A 19,657-nucleotide genomic window follows, 5' to 3' on the forward strand; every position below is an offset into this window, starting at 1 on the left:
TATGCCCCCAATGTGGAACGCCCAAAAATATAAATCAATTAATAACAGAATAAAGAAACTCACTGATAATAATACCATAATAATAGGGGACCTTAATACTCCACTTACAATGGACAGATCATCTAAGCAGAAAACCAGCAAGAAAACAATGGCTTTTAAAGACACATGGGACCAGATGGACTTAATAGATATATTCAGAACATTTCATCCTAAAGCAGAAGAATACACATTCGTCTTGAGTGCACATAGAACATTCTCCAGATTATATCACATACTGGGTCACAAATCAGCCCTCAATAGGTACAAAAAGATCGAGATTATACCAATCATATTTTCAAATCACAATGCTAAGAAACATAAAATCAACCACAAGAAAAAATTTGGAAACCCCTTAAACCTCCTCATGGAGGTTAAAGAACATCCTACTAAAGAATGAATGAACCAGAAAATTAAAGAAGAGATTTTTAAAAATATATGGAAGCAAATGAAAATGAAAACACAACAGTCCAAACCCTATGGAATGCAGCAAAGGCAGTCCTAAGAGGAAAATACGTTGCAATTCAGGCTTGTCTCAAGAACAAAGAAAAGCCCCAAATTCACAGCCTAACCTTACACCTAAAGGAGCCAGAAAAGGAGCACCAAATAAAGCCTATAGCCAGTAGAAGAAGGGATATAATAAAGATTAGAGCAGATTATTATTAAATAATAACAAAATAACAGAACAGATCAATGACACTAAATGCTGGTTCTTTGAAAGAATAAACAAAATTGATAAACCCCTAGCAGAACTTATCAAACAAAAAAGATGGAGGACCCACATAGATAAAAACACAAATGAAAGAGGAGAGAATACAACCAACACTGCAGAAATACAGTTATAAGAGAATACTATGAAAAATTATATGCCAACAAACTGGGCAGTCTGGGAAGAAATAGACAAATTCCTAGAAACATAAACTACCAAAACTGAAACAAGAAGAACCAGAAAATTTGAACAGACCCACATAGCCAGCAAATAAATTTGGATCAATTATCAAAAATCTCCCAACAAACAAAAGTCCTAGGCCAGATGGCTTCCCAGGGGAATTCTACCAGACATTTAGAGTTAACACCTATCGTTCCCAAACTGTTCCAAAAAACAGAAATGGAAGGAAATCTTCCAGATTCATTCTATGAAGTTAGCATCACCTTGATTCCAGACAGAGACCCCACTAAAAAGAATTATAGGCCAATATCCTTTATGAACCTGGATACACAAATTCTCAAAAGATTCTAGCAAAATGAATTCAACAGTACATTACAAGAATTATTCACTATGATCAAGTGGGATTTATTCCTGGGCTGCAGGGCTGGTTCAATATTCACAAATCAATCAATGTAATACACCACATTAATAAAAGAAAAGGTAAGAACCATATGACCCTCTTAACAGGTGCAGAAGAAGCTTCTGACAAAACACAGCATCCATTTTTAATAAAACCCCTCAACAAAGTAGGTACAGATAGAACATACCTCAACATCATAAAAGCCATATATGAAAGACCTACAGCTAATATCCTCAATGGGGAAAAACTGAGAGCTTTCCCCCTAAGGTCAGGAACACGACAGGGATGTCCATTCTCACCACTGTTGCTCAACATAGTACTGGAAATCCTAGCCTCAGCCCTCAGACAACAAAAACAAATGAAAGGCACAGAAATCAGCAAGGAAGAAGTCAAACTTCCACTATTTGCAGATGGCATGATATTCTATAATTCAACCCAAAAAACGGCTAGAACTGATACATGAATTCAGCAAAGTTGCAGAATATAAAATCAACGTACAGAAATCAGTTCCATTTCTATATACCAATAATGGAGCAGCAGAAAGAGAAATCAAGGAATCAATCCCATTTACAATTGCACCAAAAACCATAAGATACCTAGGAATAAACCTAACCAAAGAGATAAGAGATCTATACACTGAAATCTATAGAAAGCTTATGAAAGAAATTGAAGAAGACACAAAGAAATGGAGAAACATTCCATGTTCATGGATTGGAAGAACAAATATTGTTAAAATATGTAAAATACCCAAAGCAGTCTACATATTCAACGCAATTCCTATCAAAATAACACCCGCATTCTTCACAGAGCGACAACAAACAATTCTAAAATCTGTATGGAACCAGAAAACCTGAATAGCCAAAGTAATGTTGAAAAAGAAAACCAAAGCTAGAGACATCCTAATTCCAGACTTCAAGCTGTATTACAAGGCTATAACCATTAAGACAGTATGGTACTGGCACAAAAATAGACACATAGATCAATGGAACAGAATAGAGAACCCAGAAATGGACTCAAAAATGTATGACCAACTAATCTTCAACAAACCAGGAAAGAATATTCAATGGAAAAAAAGACGGTCTCTTAGCGAATGGTGCTAGAAAACTGTACAGCGACATGCAGAAAAATAAAACTGGACCACTTTCTTATACCATACACAAAAATAAATTCAAAATGGATGAAAGACCTAAATGTGAGATAGGAAACCATCAAGATCCTATGGGAGAAAACTGGCAGCAATCTCCTTGACCTCAGCCACAGCAACTTCTTACTCAACACATCTCCAAAGGCAAGGGAAATAAAAGCAAAAATAAACCATTGGGGCTGCATCAAGATAAAAAGCTTCTGCACAGCAAAGGAAACAATCAGCAAAACTAAAAGGAAGCCTACAGGATGTGAGAAGATATCTGCAAATGATGTATCAGATAAAGGGTTAATATCCAAAATCTTTAAAGAACTTATCAAACTCAACACCCAAAAAATAAATAATCCAGTGAAGGAATGGGCAGAAGACATGAATAGACACTTTTCCCAAGAAGACATCCAGATAGATGGCTAACAAACACATGAAAAGATGCTCAATATCACTTATCATCAGGGAAACACAAATCAAAACCACATTGAGATACCACCTCACACCTGTCAGAATGGCTAAAATTAACAACTCAGGAAACAAAAGATGTTGGTAAGGATGCAGAAAAAGGGGAACCCTTTTGCACTGCTGGTGAGAAGGCAAACTGGTGCAGCCACTCTGGAAAACAGTATGGAGGTTCCTCAAAAATTAAAAATAGAGGGGTGCCTGGGTGGCTCAGTTGGTTAAGGGTCCAACTCCTGATGTTGGCTCAGGTCATGATCTCACAGTTCATGAGTTCAAGCCCTGTCATGATCTCACAGTTCATGAGTTCAAGCCCTGCGTCGGACAGTGCAGAATATGCTTGGGATTCTCTCTCTCCCCCTCTCTCTGCCCTTCTCCTGCTCATGCTGACTGTCTCTGTCTGTCTGTCTGTCTCTCTCTCTCATATAAATAAATACAACTTTTTAAAACATTAAAAATAGAACTACCATATGATGCAGGAATTGCACTAGGAATTTATCCAAAGGATGCAAAAATGCTGATTTGAAGGGGTACATGCACCCCAATGTTTATAGCTATATTGGCTATATCAACAACAGCCAAATTATGGAAAAAGCCCAATATCCACTGATTGATGAATGGGTAAAGAAGATGTGATATATATATACACACACACACATATATGTATATGTGTGTATATATATATATACATATATATGTACATGTGTGTATATATATATATATATATATGTATACACATACATACCATGGAATACTACTCAACGATCAGAAAGAACAAAATTTTGCCATTTGCAACAACGTGGATGGACTAGAGTGTATTATTGTCAGAAAAATAAGTCAGAGAAAGACAAACGTATAATTTCACTCATATGTGGAATTTAAGAAACACAACAGATGAACATAGGGAAAGGGAAGTAAAAGTAACATAAAAACAGAGAGGGAGGCAAACCATAAGAGGCTCTTAAAGACAGAACAAACTGAGGGTTGCTGGAGGGGAGATGGGTGGGCTAAATGGGTTATGGGCATCAAGGAGGGCACTTGTTGGGATGAACACTGGGTGTTACATGTGAGTGATGAATCACTGAGTTCTATCCCTGAAACCAATACTACATTGTATGTTAACTAACTTGAATTTAAATTTAAAAAAAAACTGCATTAAAACAAACAAAGCACCACATCAGTCTTCAGGAGAACTTTGGTAGTAAATAATGCTCAAGTCATGATCTGTTTGTGAAAATAATCAAAATGGAATTTTCTCTTAGGCAAAATGTTGTTCTTCACCAGAGTGTGCAATATATGGAAGATTCTAAAGCAGTTTACAAATACTTGGTTGTGGTTTTTTTGTAAATAGGTGACTGTGTTATGACAACTTGATGAATATGTTCACATTTCCTCAGATCAAAGACTGATCTGAAATAAAGGGATATCTGACTCAGCTTGTTCCCTGTGTTGCCCTGTTCTCTTTTTTCCCCTCAATTATTAGGTTCCACTTTCTTATTGCAGTCACAAGACAGCATTGTGAACTAGTTCAAGTAAAAAGATAGCAAAATCTGTGACCGAGTGGTAGGAGGGTGATTTTGTAAACCACTCATTTCTCATTGCTGACTTATCCTTAGTTCAATGAAATCACAAATTAAGATCATAGAGCTTTCTTTGCAGAAATAAAGTCACAGCTTCAAAAAGTTCCCAGATTTTGGCCTGCTTGCATCCAAGTATGGTAGCATCTGGGGGTAGTTTTAATCAACCTCAACTCTAAAATGAAATCCCTAAAGAAAAGACAATCGTGGGTCCTCAACTTACAACAAGGTTCCACCTGAGCAAACCTCAATCCACATAAATCAGAACTAATCTGTGAAATGTAATATTCCTTGCCCTACATCTTCATATTATCATATGGGAGATCTACCTGTCAGTATGAAGTCATTTGGAGACTGCTTAAATGAAAGCCATATATAATATTTATTCCCAGGCATGTGCTATTAAATATACTGCACAATATTTAAAAATGATGAACACTGATAGTGCACAAACGAGAGGGAAGCCATTTACTCTGAAAACACATCTCTGCCTCTTCCTATTTCATGCCGCAGATATTTTTTTTATTGCCAATATTCTTTACTTTCCTATTATCCTGATGCAACTGTGGGAGGGGAGAGGTAAAACTTCAGTTGCTGCAAAGCATGATCCCCCAGCTAAATGACTCCCATTTAGCAAGAGTTCCTCCGAAAAATGTATCACAGGACATCTCATTTTTATAAATTCTTTACTTCCTCTTGAAAATCTCTATTTCAGTCGCCAATAAAGATTTAAACCCTTCGGGAAGAAATATTCATCAAAACTATCACAGCTGCGAATGACTGACATCAAGCATGAAGGAAAGAAATTCATGTCAATGTTTCAACACATTACTTGTTGAACAACTTCTACTCAGCTCATCTGCATGAAACTGGTATGCCAGAAGTCGGACATGCCAGCAGATGGTTACCAGCGTGGTTTGGCATGCATACTGCTGCCATTCCCCACCGCTGCAAGATGAAACACAATTCCCGCGAACGGACTCTATATTTTCTAAAATAGTAATTTAGATATAACAGAAAAACTATAGAAACTTTACATTTCGGCCCTAAACCTTCAGGTCCCAAACCTGTGTTGGCTTGCTTGCTAATTTGATTTTTAGTATTTTGGAACAGCAGTCATCTCTTTTCAGAGATTAGTGCTTCTTAACCATGGATATGTGCCGTAAGTACTCAGGGCATTTCTTTCAAGATATCCATGTCCAGACCTCACCTAGGATGCCACACTGATTCAGACATCCTGGGGTGGGGGCTGGGTATGTGTATTTACAAAAGCTCATCAGGTGATTATGCAGTGCACCCTTGGTTAGGAACCATTATTCCAGATCATTTTTTATATTGATGAGCAATAACTATAGCATACATTTGTGCATACAGTGACCAATATAATTCTGCTTTATTTGCCTCGCATTAGCTAAATGTTCCCCTTTGCCAGCCCATTCCTTCCTCTAATCTCTTTGAGATACAGTCTTGGAGCTTTCCATAGTTTGATAATTTTCCTAGACAAATTTTAGGCTAAGTCAGTGTATAAAAGGCACTTTCCATTTGGGGAGGCAGCGTGCCAACTTAGATCAGTAAATCCTTCCAAAAAAATGCCACTTTAACTTATAGTCATTTAACCAATATTTATTCAGCAGTATATATGTGGTGATAAAGACTAAGAATGCAAGAAAAACAAGATGTGGTTCTCGTGCCCTCAAGGAGCAAGTATTATATACTGAGGGTAAAAATATATGAACAAGTTAAGTCACCACATAAGAAAGCATGTGACTCAATATGAAATTACTAGCACTTATAGTGAGGACTCTAAAATTCCAAAAAAGTCATACTCATTCCAGACACTCAACAGTCATGCCACATTTCTGAGAGGGCCTCGGGTTTGAAGAATGGGTAGGGGATAGATGGGCAGGGCAGAGGAACATAGGTGTCCATGCCAGGAGCACAGTATAAACCATGGCAGCAATTGAACAAAGTGAAAAGACAACCTTCTGGAAGGAAGGGGTCATTTGGGTGACTGATACCAAACACATGAAAATCAGAGTCTAGCTAACAGGCTAAGGAGCCTAATAATTTATCCAACAGTTGCAAAAAAAAATCAGGGTTTAAAGGCAGGAGAACATGGAAATAGTAGCATGTTAGGAATTTTTTTGTAGCAAAATATCTATGAGTGTGACATAAATAATAAGGATAGCTATGAGAGCAATTAAGATCTGGGCCACAGCAGCGGCTTTATGAAGAACTAACAGAACCCAGCAAATGACTGGTTTGAGCTTCTAGCCTATAACGGAATGGAGGCATGCAAACAACAGGTGAAGGGAAGTCAGCAATGGAAGCAAGTCAGAGTTGCCAGCTGGGAGACAGCAGAACGATGCCTTGTCATTGGACACATGACTTTGGAAGAGGATGGCAAGAGAAAATTACTTCTGCACAGAGGATGGAAGGTAGAGCGGGGAAAATAAGAGGTTGAAGACTGACTCTGGAGAAGCCCACTCAAGAAAATGGAAAAATGCAGAATAAGTCATACAAACAGTTGCTCTTGGAAAGACCAGAGAATCTAGTGGCAATCCAGAGGTTAAGGAAGAAGAGAGTTTGAGAACAAAGTTCATCAGCACAGTCCTCTGCAACAGAGAAGTCAAAGGCCACCAGTACCGTCTCAGTTGTAACCCAATAGCCCTGCCACGTGCCCTAGCCCACAGCTGATCTTTCTCCTCTAATCTTTACTTACTGATGGTCCATGCCAATTGTTTCGTGCACACGTCTATCTGCTCATTGTTTAATATCCCTGATGTGCATATACTCAGATATTTGTTATATCTCCTTGACACTAACTATTAAAATAAACCACTTGAGGAAAAAGATCATAATTGATACATTTAGGTACCATCTCTCCCCCCAGTTGCGCCTTCACATTGTCATGCCTTTATCAATCATTTAGAAATATTTTTAGCTGATTCTAACTGCAGATAAAGGCCAGCTGAATTCAGGGAGAAGACAGATACTGGTATAGTGTTGAGCTTTGCTCTTCAAAATGTGGTCCATGGACCAGTGGCACCACCTGGAAACTTGTTAAAAATGTACCCTCGGTTGCCATCAGACCGACTCAATGATAATCTGCATTTGAACAACATTCAATGACTGATTCCTATACATACTGGTATGGAAACTGGTGTAGAGTCAGTATAGTAGAGAAAGGACGAGTGTCAAGTTACCAAAGAAGTTAGCTGGAGGAGGGGAAGATGGCAGGTGAGTTTCAGCATGTGGTCCCGATGCCAAGACTCAGCTTCACCACTACTCAGACCCACAGCCCAAAGAAGGAACACAGGTCCTTCATGTACGTGGTGGGGCCAGGCCAGGAAGCAATTCCAGCTTTTGATCAGGAGCCCAGATGCATAAATCCTTCTTCCATAAATTGCCACTCAGTTCAATTATAGGAAGGGCTTTGCAGATTGTATCTACTCGGTTGTTTTTCCATGTTTTATAAATATTCTGACCTCCTGAAGACCCTGTTTATGCTCCCCATATTTATCCAGCCCTAGGAATTTATGGTTATTATTCTTCCCCTCACTCACTTCTCCCAGAACATCAGGCTTCCCTCTGAGTTTTAGATTGTAATTGCTAAAATACTTTTTCGGCATAATTGAAAGCTAAACCTGAAAATGCAACTTTAACCCCAAACAGAAGGAGCCTGCAACAAAGGGAACAATGACAGCACTATTGTTCAAATGACCAGGTGTCAGGAAAAAAGCTCCCAAAGCACAGAGCTGTTAGACAAAGGCACAGTCACATCCCAAAGGATGAAGACCAAATGCACCAACGAGCTCGAGGCACAGCCCCTTCCCTTTGTTGGAAATGTGCTCAATGCTTCAGTATTTCCTTCTCTAACTTTCCTCTAGGTCAGTGCATTGAGTGTCACTATTTCAAAACGGCACTGTGCTAGTTCTCTATAGGTCTTTTATTATTCTTAACAGCTTTATTGATAATTTACACACCATAAAGTTCACATTTCAGAAATGGAAGAGACCTTCATTCCACCCCCCACCTTCAAGCAATGCTTCATTAAATTCACCCAAGGAATATAATATAGTTATTTCTTAAATCTCCAGGAATATGGGACATAATCACGACTCTCTGATTATACATCTTAGCATCTCAGCTGTTACCCGTGGAAAGAACATCTTGACAAAGTCTCCTCTATTAAAATTCAAACCATTAAAGTAATAACTTTTAGTGCTCTATTTCAAAGGTGGCTGAATGAAAATACCATCGCAGGCCCCTGAAAATACCATCTGCCAATACCTTGTAGGAACTACATTAGAAAGTGAACTTCAGTTACTGAATCCAAAGCGTTAATCACAAATTCTTACAAACTACTATTCCCCCAGTTTTTGAGGAGTATTTTTTCCACCAGGTGGCATGCTTTACAGGGGCTGCTGGAGCCTGCACGAAGCCTTTATTTTTAAGTTAGGGACAGGAGGAGTACTTAGGCAGGTTTTGCTTTCAAGAAGAGTAACAGCAACTTACATGCTCTCACAGAACCTCGTCAGCGTGCTTGGCTTCTCCTGGTTGCATCTCTGTCGAAACCAGCGTTGAATGCTGCGAACATCCCAGTCCAGCTGTTTGGAGAGGCCTTCCAATCTCTTTTCATCAGGATGCTATGAAACAAGGCACCAGCAAAATCATTTTCATCTTCACCACAAACACATCTGCCCTTGTCTAAGTTGATTTTTTTAACCTCTATTTACTACCTGCTACTGAGATTTCTGTATTTACCACTGAGGACATAGTCCTTCCATTAGTAGCATGAATATAAGTAATCACTCGGGGGGCGCCTGGGTGGCTCAGTTGGTTGGGCATCTGACTTCAGCTCAGGTCATGATCTCGCAGTTCATGAGTTGAGTTCGAGCCCAGCGTCTGGCTGTGTGCTGATGGCTCAGAGCCTGGAGCTTGGTTAGGATTCTGTCTCCCTTTCTCTCTGCCCCTCCCCCGCTCGCGCTCTGTCTCTGTCTCTCAAAAATGAATAAACGCTAAAAAAATATGTTTAAAAAAATAATCACTCAGGAGAAGAAAAGTTACTCATTACGAAACAACAGTGAAAAACGTGAATCTTGCTCTAATGCTTGCACTTTTTTTTTTCAAGTTTATTTATCCGGAGAGAGACAGAGAACACGAGCAGGGGAGGGGCAGAGAGAGAGACAGAGAAAATCCCTGCACTAACAGCGCAGAGCCTGATGCAGGGCTCAAACTCACAAACTGCGAGATTGTGACCTGAGCCGAAACCAAGAGTCAGCCACTTAACCAACTGAGCCACCCAGACGCTCCTCTAATGCTTACATTCCTTATCAGCAACGGAGATGAGATGAAAGAGCCAACTCGCTGAGTCAGCTCCATCAGCCTTCAAGGAAAGGAGTTAAGAGGCATCATTCACATGTCTCACTTTCTCAGGAAAAAAAAAAATGCTATACCCAATTATCACACATGAGGGTAATGTAGGACAGACAAAAGCACGAAATAATCTCATAGCTCACTTTAGCCTAAGGTACCAATTCTACTACAAAACAGGTGTTCTTTTTCTTCCTTGTCTCTCTCTCTGCTCTGTTTTTCTCAAATCCCTCTTCTACCCCTCTTCTTGTTCATTCCTTTTGATCAGATCCCCATCAAAATTTACAACAACTCTGCATTCCTTGAAGACACAAACATGGTGAATGGGGAAGAGACCCAACTTATGCTCATCATATGATGATACTATTCTGTCTCTCATTCATTTCTCTAACATTAGGAGGCAACAGACTGGTTCAATTCCTCACTGTAATGAAATCTGAGCCTCGGTTCCCTCACTTGTCAGGGCTATTTATCCACCTAAATGGGACTGTGGTGATGACCGAATGTAAAAAATATGTCTAAGTCAGTAAATGTGTTCCTCCCATTTCCTATCCCTACCCTCTCCTCAATATCTTAAACAGCATCCTGCCAACAGTTATGTGAATGTGCCCTGCCACACAACAAAACTAAGCTGTGTTCTCTTCCTTTATTTATTCTATCTTTACTGCTAAGGAGATGTTAATGAGCAGAGAAAATAACCAAAAGCAGGGGAGGGGAAGGCAGGCTGACCAGCTTCAAATTATAAGGGTAGGATGCACAGATGACACCCTATCAAAACATCTCGAGCAATTTTAGATGACAGATACACAGGAAACACAGTAAGTGGCCTCAGTATCATGACTGAGGTTATAAAATGTACTGAGTTTGTGTTTGTGAAAGTCATTTGCCAATTTTCAGGAGGTGTGTCCTTTCACGTGACTTTATTAGTCATGACACCATCTACACTCTCCTTTCATGTCTGTCTTAATTTAAAAAAACAGGGAAGACAGAAAATTTACATCTTACTCTATACCTTGGCTACACCATTTTCTAGAAGAATTAATTTTTAACTTTAATTTGTTTTCTAAGCTTATTAAATAGGTATAACATTCACATGGTTCACAAACTAAAACTTATCCAAAGTTTCACCTTCCCATTTTATTCCTATGACTCTCCCTCTTCCTACCAGCTAACCAGTTATTAAATCAGCTTCTTCTCCAGAGTTATTTTGTGCAAATATAAATAAATTGAATATGTATTCATATTTGACCTGTGTCACACAAATGTTTGCATACTACATGTATCATTCTGAACTTTGCGTTTTTCACTCTACAATGTATCTTAATATCTCCGTATTAAAATATAAAGAATGCCTTCCTGGGGCACCTGGGTGGCTCAGTCAGTTAAGCGTCCAACTTTGGCTCAGGTCATGATTTCGCAGTTCGTGGGTGTCAGCCCCGCATCTAGCTCTGTGCTGACAGCTCGGGGAGCCTGGAGCCTGCTTCAGATTCTGTGTCTCCCTCTCTCTCTGCCCCTCCCCCGTTCATGCTCTGTCTTTCTCTCTCAAAAATAAATAAACATTAAAAAAAAAAAAGAATGCCCTCTTTCTTTTGTAGAACTGTCAGGATATACTATAATTTACTTATCCACTCTCCTGTTAATGGATGTTTAAGTAGTTTCCAGACTTCCACTAACTATAAACAATGCTGTAATAAATAATCTTATGACAGGTCATTTTATACAGGCATACATACAGAGATAAATTGCTGGAAGTGAACCCTGGAGATCAAAGAACTATGCATTTGCAATTTATTTATATATTAAAAAATCACCCTTGCTAATGATTTTACCAATTTATACTCTCATAAGCAAAACTGCCCATTTCCCAATGCCTTGCCAATAGAGTATGTTATCAGATTTCTCAATTTTTTCAGTCATATATATATATGTCTCAGTGTATCTGTTGAGAGCAGGAGGGGCAGAGGGACAGGGAGAGAGAGAATCTTAAGCAGCCTCCACGCCTAGCGCAGAGACTGACATGGGGCTCAATTTCACGACCATGAGACCATGATCTGAGCCAAAATCAAGTGTCAGATTGCTTAACTGACTCAGCCACCCCCGTGCCCCTGTCTCAGTATATTTTTAATTTGATTTCCTCTTTTTATGAAAGAAGCACCTTTTCACATTTTATTTTTTTTTATTTTTTATTTTTTTAACGTTTATTTATTTTTGAGACAGAGAGAGACAGAGCACGAACGGGGGAGGGTCAGAGAGAGAGGGAGACACAGAATCTGAAACAGGCTCCAGGCTCTGAGCGGTCAGCACAGAGCCTGATGCGGGGCTTGAACTCACCAACCGCGAGATCATGACCTGAGCCGAAGTCGGACGCTTAACCGACTGAGCCACCCAGGCGCCCCCCTTTTCACATTTTAAAAACCATTAACACTTCCTTTTTATGAACAGTCTTTTCATACCTATTGCCCAGTTTTTCTTGATTTGTAGGTATTTTCTTTACTGACTTGTAGAGTTTCTTCATGTAATAACCTGTGTCTGTACCACAGGTTGTACTTTGTACCAGTGTATCTTTGTGTTGTAGAATTTACTTATGGGATTTTCTGCTTGTTTGTTTTCTTGAAGTTTTTAAAAAACATATCTGAACTTACCATTTTTTCCTGCTTTAACTTCTGAATTTGGGGTCATTAATAACAAAAGCCTTTCCTACTCTGAATGTTCAAGAAGTTAATGTAGGGTGAATTGACATCTTTACTCAATTTGTCTTTTGTGTCCTTCAACAGTGTTGGAAAATTTTCCTCACACACCTTGCACATCCTTGTTACATTTATTCCTAGGGATATTATCTTTTCTGGTATTGTTTGTGGTAAGTTTTCACTTGATTCCTTAATTTTCCAAGTGTATAGTCATATAATAACATGTCATCAGAATGTAAGCTCTGCAAACAAAGGAAAATTTCGTATCTTTTTTCACCAGTACCTAAAATACAGGAAGGATTCAAATTCACGTAACAATAGCTTTACCACCTCCTTTCTAATGTTTATGCCTTTATTTTCTTTCTCTTACCTATTCACTAATTCAGTGTAAAACTTAGCACTATGTAGAACAATGGTTTTCCATCTCTATCTGTTCCAGACTTTAATGGGAATACCACTGTTCCTATTAAGCAACAGGCCAGATTTGGAACTGACATCCAAATAGACTTATTGTGTTAAAAAAAAAAAACCACATTTACCTAGTTAGATAAATTTATTTTAATCACAATAATGTTAGATTTCAGCATCCATGGAGATGATCATACCCTTTTTCTCCTTAGATCAATTAATATAGTGTATTACATAGATTGTGTAATGTTGAATTCAGGGAAGACCTTGCATTCCTAGAATAAATCCTCTCTGGTAATGTTAAACAATTCTTTTATTGTGTTGTTAGGTTCTGTTTACTAACTTTTATTTGGGACTTTTCATTGATATTAAGTTCAACTGGTCTCTACTCTTTTTTTGTTGTTGTTGTTTAAATCATTGTCAGACTTTAATGTTAAATTAATGTTTCGCTGCTACATAAAAAAAGAATCTGGATGACTTCCTTAATTTCCTATGCTTTGGTAGAGTGTAAAATACCATGGGAATTATCTGCTCTTTAAGAGTGTGTTAGAATTTTTCTTATGAGAGGATCTGAGCCTCATCCTGTTTTGCAGTTTAGCTCTTGAGTTTAATCCTTATATACACACATACATATATATAGTTGGTAAATTATATTTTCCTAGAATGATAACCATTTTACCCAAGTTTTTATATTTTATTTTCCACATTAACAGAAATATATCCTTTTCATTTTCCTCTATTTCTGTGACTGTTGATTATTATGTTGTTAATTATGATGCTGTAATTTGTGCTTTGTTTTTTTGATTGGACTAGCTGACTTTCTGTAAAAAAAAAAAATTAAACAGATAAGGTACTTTTTTTTTTTTAACGTTTATTTATTTTTGAGACAGAGAGAGACAGAGCATGAACGGGGGAGGGGCAGAGAGAGAGGGAGACACAGAATCTGAAATGGGCTCCAGGCTCTGAGCTGTCAGCACAGAGCCCAACGCGGGGCTCGAACTCACAGAGTGTGAGATCATGACCTGAGCCGAAGTCGGACGCTTAACCGACTGAGCCACCCAGGCGCCCCAGATAAGGTACTTTTGAATTGATTTTCAATTCTATAGTTTTGCTAACACAATTTTTGCATTTATCATTAATTTCTGCTTTCTGATTGCCTTTGTTCTGTTGTTCTTTTTCTAATGCTTAAGTGTTTAACTTCATATATGTATATATTATACATATACACGTATATATATATACGTATATATATATATATACGTATATATTTCATCTGAATGTTCATCTGAGCGCTGTTTTGGCACAGTACAAATGAGTAGTGTTTTTATCATTACTGCTACCAAATATTCTGAATTTCTATTTTTACCCAAGAGTTGATTAAGAGAGCAACAGGTTTTCTGGTTTCTGAGTTCTAGTATTATTAAGTTGTGCCTATTTTTAAAATTTATCTCAGTTTTGTATATATAATAAAGGTCATTTTTGGAGATGTTTAATAGGTTCTTTAAAAGAAAGTATAGTCTGTGCATTGAGAAGACCACCTTCAACTCCATCATGAAGTGTGATGCTGATATCTGGAAGGACTTCTACGCTAACACGGTGCTGTCTGGTGGGACCACCATGGACTCCGGTATTGCTGACAGGATGCAGTTCTAAATGTACCACTTAGATCTTCCTCATTAATTATGCCTCTTAGAATTTCTATCTTCTGTTTTACATTTTGTTCACTTGATCTGTCATGACTCAGAGGTCAATTAAAATTCCCTGCTATTATTTCTTTTCATTCTTTTTTATTAGTATATAGATACACTGACATTCAACACATATTAGTCAGGACTATTTTATCTTTATTATGAATTGTACCTTTTGGCAATAAAAAGCCAATTCTTCATTTTACTTAATTCCTTTTTGGTCTGACTTCCACTTTTATGTAAAAACAAAAACCCTACTTATCTGTATTTGTCTATATACCTTTACTCATACTTTTATTTTCAATATTTATAATTACTTTATCTGAAGGACCCAAAACTAAAATAGTTAGAGGAGTCAAACCCATTTACACATATTGATATAATTGAATGTTTGTTTATAGTTCCCTCACATTAATCCTGTTATGCTTTCTGTTTTGATAGGTTAAAAAAAAAATGACAAACCAAGTATTGTTTGTTTTATTTTCCTTCCTGTGGGTAATTTTTGTTCTAGTGGTTATTCATAATTACAATACTCTTCTATTTGTTTTCAGTCAATAATTCCATATAAGCAGTATTTAAAACTACCATATTTCCTCTTCTTACCCCACCCAATATTAATCAATAATTTTATCATTTTTACAGTTTACTCTTATACTGTTAAATATGTTTGTACTTCTATTACTCAATTTGGCTGCTTAAACTGATTTGCTTTCACTCCCAGCTACTAGAGATTATGCGATTAGTGAATGTATTCTACCTCTCACCTTCTTCTCCCCACCCCCATTAATGTTAGTTGTTATCACTTCTACGTGAACACATATGAACGTTTACATTCTGTGCTGTCATCCTGATCCTCACATTTCTTTCTCTCTTTCAACAGTTGAAATGTATCCAAAACTTACCAACACTCCAGTAACCTCTTGATCGGCTAAAATCAATGATTATAATGCTTTCTTCAAAAAGGACTCATGAGAACAATTCCCTCATATTTTTGCATGTTGAAATCTGTTTGTTTTTAACTTTTACAGCGTAAAACCAATTTGCCTAAATATAAAATTCTTAGTTCACATTTTCCTTGAAAATGTTGGAAATGTTGCTATAAAGAAGACTAAAGTCATGGTGATATTTTTTTTGCTAGTTAAGTGATTTGATTTTTGGCTTGGCTTCTCAAAGAATTCTTTCTTTTATTTTTCAAGTCCAATAATTTAACCTTCTTGGGTCAATTTTTACTGCATTTTCATCAACATATTAAAACAAATCCCCATTTATTTTAGGAAAATTTTCTTGAATTATATCTTTCAATATTTATTTTATTTTGCTTTTCCTTACGGGACTCTGATAATGCAGATGCTGGATCTGCTCAATCTAAACATCTAATCATTTTTAGCGCTTTTTGTCTCATTTGATAGTTTTGTATCTCCCATGTTCCTTGCTGAGTTTTCTGAAGTGTCTTGTGTTCCCTGTAATCTTTCCAATTTTGTCTTCATTTCTGTGATAGTTTTCTTTTATTTTTATTTTTTATTTTTTAAAGTTTATTTATTCAGGGGCGCCTGGGTGGCGCAGTCGGTTAAGCGTCCGACTTCAGCCAGGTCACGATCTCGCGGTCCGTGAGTTCGAGCCCCGCGTCAGGCTCTGGGCTGATGGCTCAGAGCCTGGAGCCTGTTTCCGATTCTGTGTCTCCCTCTCTCTCTGCCCCTCCCCCATTCATGCTCTGTCTCTCTCTGTCCCAAAAATAAATAAACGTTGAAAAAAAAAAAATTTAAAAAAAAAAAATAAATAAATAAAGTTTATTTATTCATTTTAAGAAAGAGAAAGTGCACCTGGGGGAGAGGCAGTGAGAGAAAGGTAAAGAGAGAGAAGCCCAAGCACTGATAGTGCAGAGCCCTATGCAGGGCTCGAACTCACAAACAGTGAGGTCATGATCTGAGCTGAAGTTGGACGCATACTTGACTGAGCCACCCAGGTGCCCCTCTATGATAGTTTTAGTTGTTTTCCTGAAGCTACCAGCTCACAATGCGTCCCTTTTCCTGTTGACCAACTATTTTTTTTTTAGGTCTTACATTTCTTTTTTTGTGGTTTTCCTTCACAGAGTTATTGCTTATATATATATATTTTTTAGTTTATGGTAAAATATTTAATCACAATTTTCATTTGCCTTGTGGCCTCATTTTTCCACTAACAATTTTTGTTAATAAGCACTGCTACACATTCTTTTCCTTGTCTTCGATGTTGTGTGTGTTCCTTCTTTATTACTCATCATTGAGTCCATCAGAGTTTTTGACCAGCTCCTGGGAGTATGCAGAGCAGGGACAATGCTCGTGCAGTTCAGCCGCCACCAAGGGAGACCATCTCCTGAAAATGTGCCATCCACACTGTTGTCTGTGAACTTCTTCCAGTTCTCTGAATTAAACTGAGTTCAGGAGGACAACCGCCGGCCTTGCTCACCAGTTTCTGTATCTAATGTTGCAAACACTGGTTAGAGCTTTTGTCTCCCTCACATTCAGAAGCTCTCTTTTGCTGGCTTTCCTGAGAGCTACCCCCACTCCATGCTCTTCACTTCCTCTTGCTTGGCTTCTGCCCAACCCACCAACTGTTTTTTTTTTGTTAGCCTTAAGACATATTTTGAAATTTAGAGATATGTATCTACTAGTTTGCCAAAAATAGAGTTTAGGAGATTCTCCTTCTTCTTTGTGTGCGTTTTTTTAATTGTTTTGGATTTTTAATTGTTCTCCTTAGTTTTTTCCTTTTTTAAGATTTCCAAGGAAAGAAATGAACACTGCTGACATATATACACACTTTTATACAGAAATACCTAGGCTGACCTTAATATTCATAACCAATACTGGGAGGAAAAAGGAAAGAAAGAGACAGACTTAAGAGGAGAATAAGGGAGAACAAATTATAGGGAATTTGCCTATAATTTTTAAGATATAGAGTAACATACCAAAAGTGGATGATGGTATGATTTCTCTGTGTCATAAAACCTGGTTTCACAGCTGACATATATATTTTTTTCCTCAGTGGCTCAAGAATTGATAGGATTAGAAAAGTAAGGCTGTTAGGATTATAGATATGTGCCAATAGTATGGCAGGAGACCCCAAACATAAATAAATAAACAACTATGCACATGCACATTTGTTTGTACCAGATATACAGAGAGACAAACAGATGTTACCTATTTATCAGATAATTACATAGATGAGAACTACACAGGGCATGTACCAGTGCGGTCACACAGGGATCCACAATTCAGAAAGGCTCGTGCTTGGGGTTTCAAGTTCTATGGCAGCTATCTTGAAATTCTTAATAATTTTGTTATGGAATTTGTATTTTGTATATGAAGGCCAATGAGACAGAGGAACACGTGTTAGGGCTCAGAGTCTTGGCTCACACACAGTCCCACCACTTCCCCCAACTAGTTCTGGGGAACTTAGTTCTCTGTCCCCTGGCTCCCCAGACCTCCTACTCCTTCCCGCTTCTGCCCAGTGACTACTGCTGCCCCAGGGACAAGCATGAAAAGGGCTGGAACTGGGTATGTATACCTGCGGTGTCTCAGCATGGGACATGGGGGTAGCTGCCTGCACCCCAGGGTGGCAGTGCCCTGATGCATTTGGTAGGTGACTCAGTGGGGACGATACACTTGCTCACCCCAATCCAGCTGCCAAGTGTGTCCTGCTCTAGAGACTGCAATACACTTGGCAGTCACCAGTCCCCTGGGGGTCGGGGCAGTAGGCCCATCAAAAGGGGTGAAGCCGGTCTCAACTTCTCTACCTCTGGCCAGAGAGGGGCAGGCACATCGGCCCAGTCTGGACACAGCTACTGGGCTGTGTGTTCAGTAAGTCATAATGTGGGGTCCCCAGGACATGTGAGGCTCTACACTTGCCTCATGAATATCCCCATGCCTGAGGGGGCATGACATTAAATAACAAATAAAAAACACGTTGACAGGTCAAGAAAAAGAATCTATGAAAGAAAAGAAAAAAAGCTTTATATTTTTATGCCTTAAATGGCATTTTTTCATGCTTTCTGAACAAGATGCCCTGCATTTTCATTCTGCATTGGCCCCACAAATTATGTCCTATGCATCGCAGATTTTGAAGGTTCTGAGAGTGCACCCCTACATTCTTGAAAGATGACAACCATGCCCTTCTCCAAAGGTGACCCGGAATCATGGTCAAGGCCAGGTTGGTGAATGGTCACTCAAATACATACAGTGTTTAATCTCTCCATATGTTGCTACTTCTACTCTAGTCAACTGGCCTGTTACTTTCTCAGATCATAAATAACACTGGACAACTATAAAGAATTCAAGGAACAACTGGTCCAACTTTTGCTGCCTCTACATTTAAATCATGAGGCTTCTTCTCTAATCACGTAAAAATGTCCAAAAGAATCACCTTGGAAAACTAAGACAGTATGATTAAAATGAGCTGGAAGCAAATATTCTCTAGAGCAGTCAACATGACTCCAAATTCCTTTTACTACCTTTATAGAGGAAATTTCTCCAGTAACCACAATAAACATAAGGCAAGGGAATAAAATGTCTACTGTAGAATTTCTAAGGGGACATGTAACATTTGGGTAGACTCATTTTATTATGCATTTAGAGTAGTTCACAAGACAAACACTAATATATTATAATCTCATTTTTAAAAACCTGATAACTTCCTACACTTCTGCTTTTTCAGAGGGAAAGAAGTGTTTGCTGCAGCAAATTGCTATGTTAAAAGAAAATACAAGTTTTTTCTTAATATTTTCTTCCTTTAAGTACCATTAAGATACGTGCCCCTTCAGGTAAGAACTTGGCAATCTAAAACCAGCCCATAAAACTACCAGAAGAGGTTTTCCTAATACATTCTTCTCTTCTTCCTGACAGAGATGTAAGAAGTACCTAGTGCTTTCTTCTACTTCTCCAGGAAAAATATCATTTTTAAAAGGATAGAGGGGAAAATCCTAGAAAATCTTGGCAGAAATAAAGACCATAATATAAATAAAAATGTT

At 38.1% G+C, this 19,657-nt stretch overlaps 1 protein-coding gene across 1 annotated transcript in view; it reads right to left on the bottom strand.

Annotated features, from left to right (window-relative positions):
- The window catches only part of CERS6 (ceramide synthase 6), a 320,307-nt gene that overhangs the window by 204,787 nt on the left and 95,863 nt on the right, over positions 1–19,657 (bottom strand). Inside the window, exon 3 of the mRNA XM_047084888.1 lies at positions 9,015–9,145. Coding sequence (XP_046940844.1) covers positions 9,015–9,145 — 131 coding nt within the window. The remainder of the gene's footprint in view (positions 1–9,014; positions 9,146–19,657) is intronic.

The sequence above is a fragment of the Lynx rufus genome, unplaced genomic scaffold, assembly GCF_022079265.1.
Source record: "Lynx rufus isolate CCGP_SWC_20201006 ecotype Redwood Valley unplaced genomic scaffold, mLynRuf1.p SCAF_2, whole genome shotgun sequence".
Lineage (NCBI taxonomy): Eukaryota > Metazoa > Chordata > Mammalia > Carnivora > Felidae > Lynx > Lynx rufus.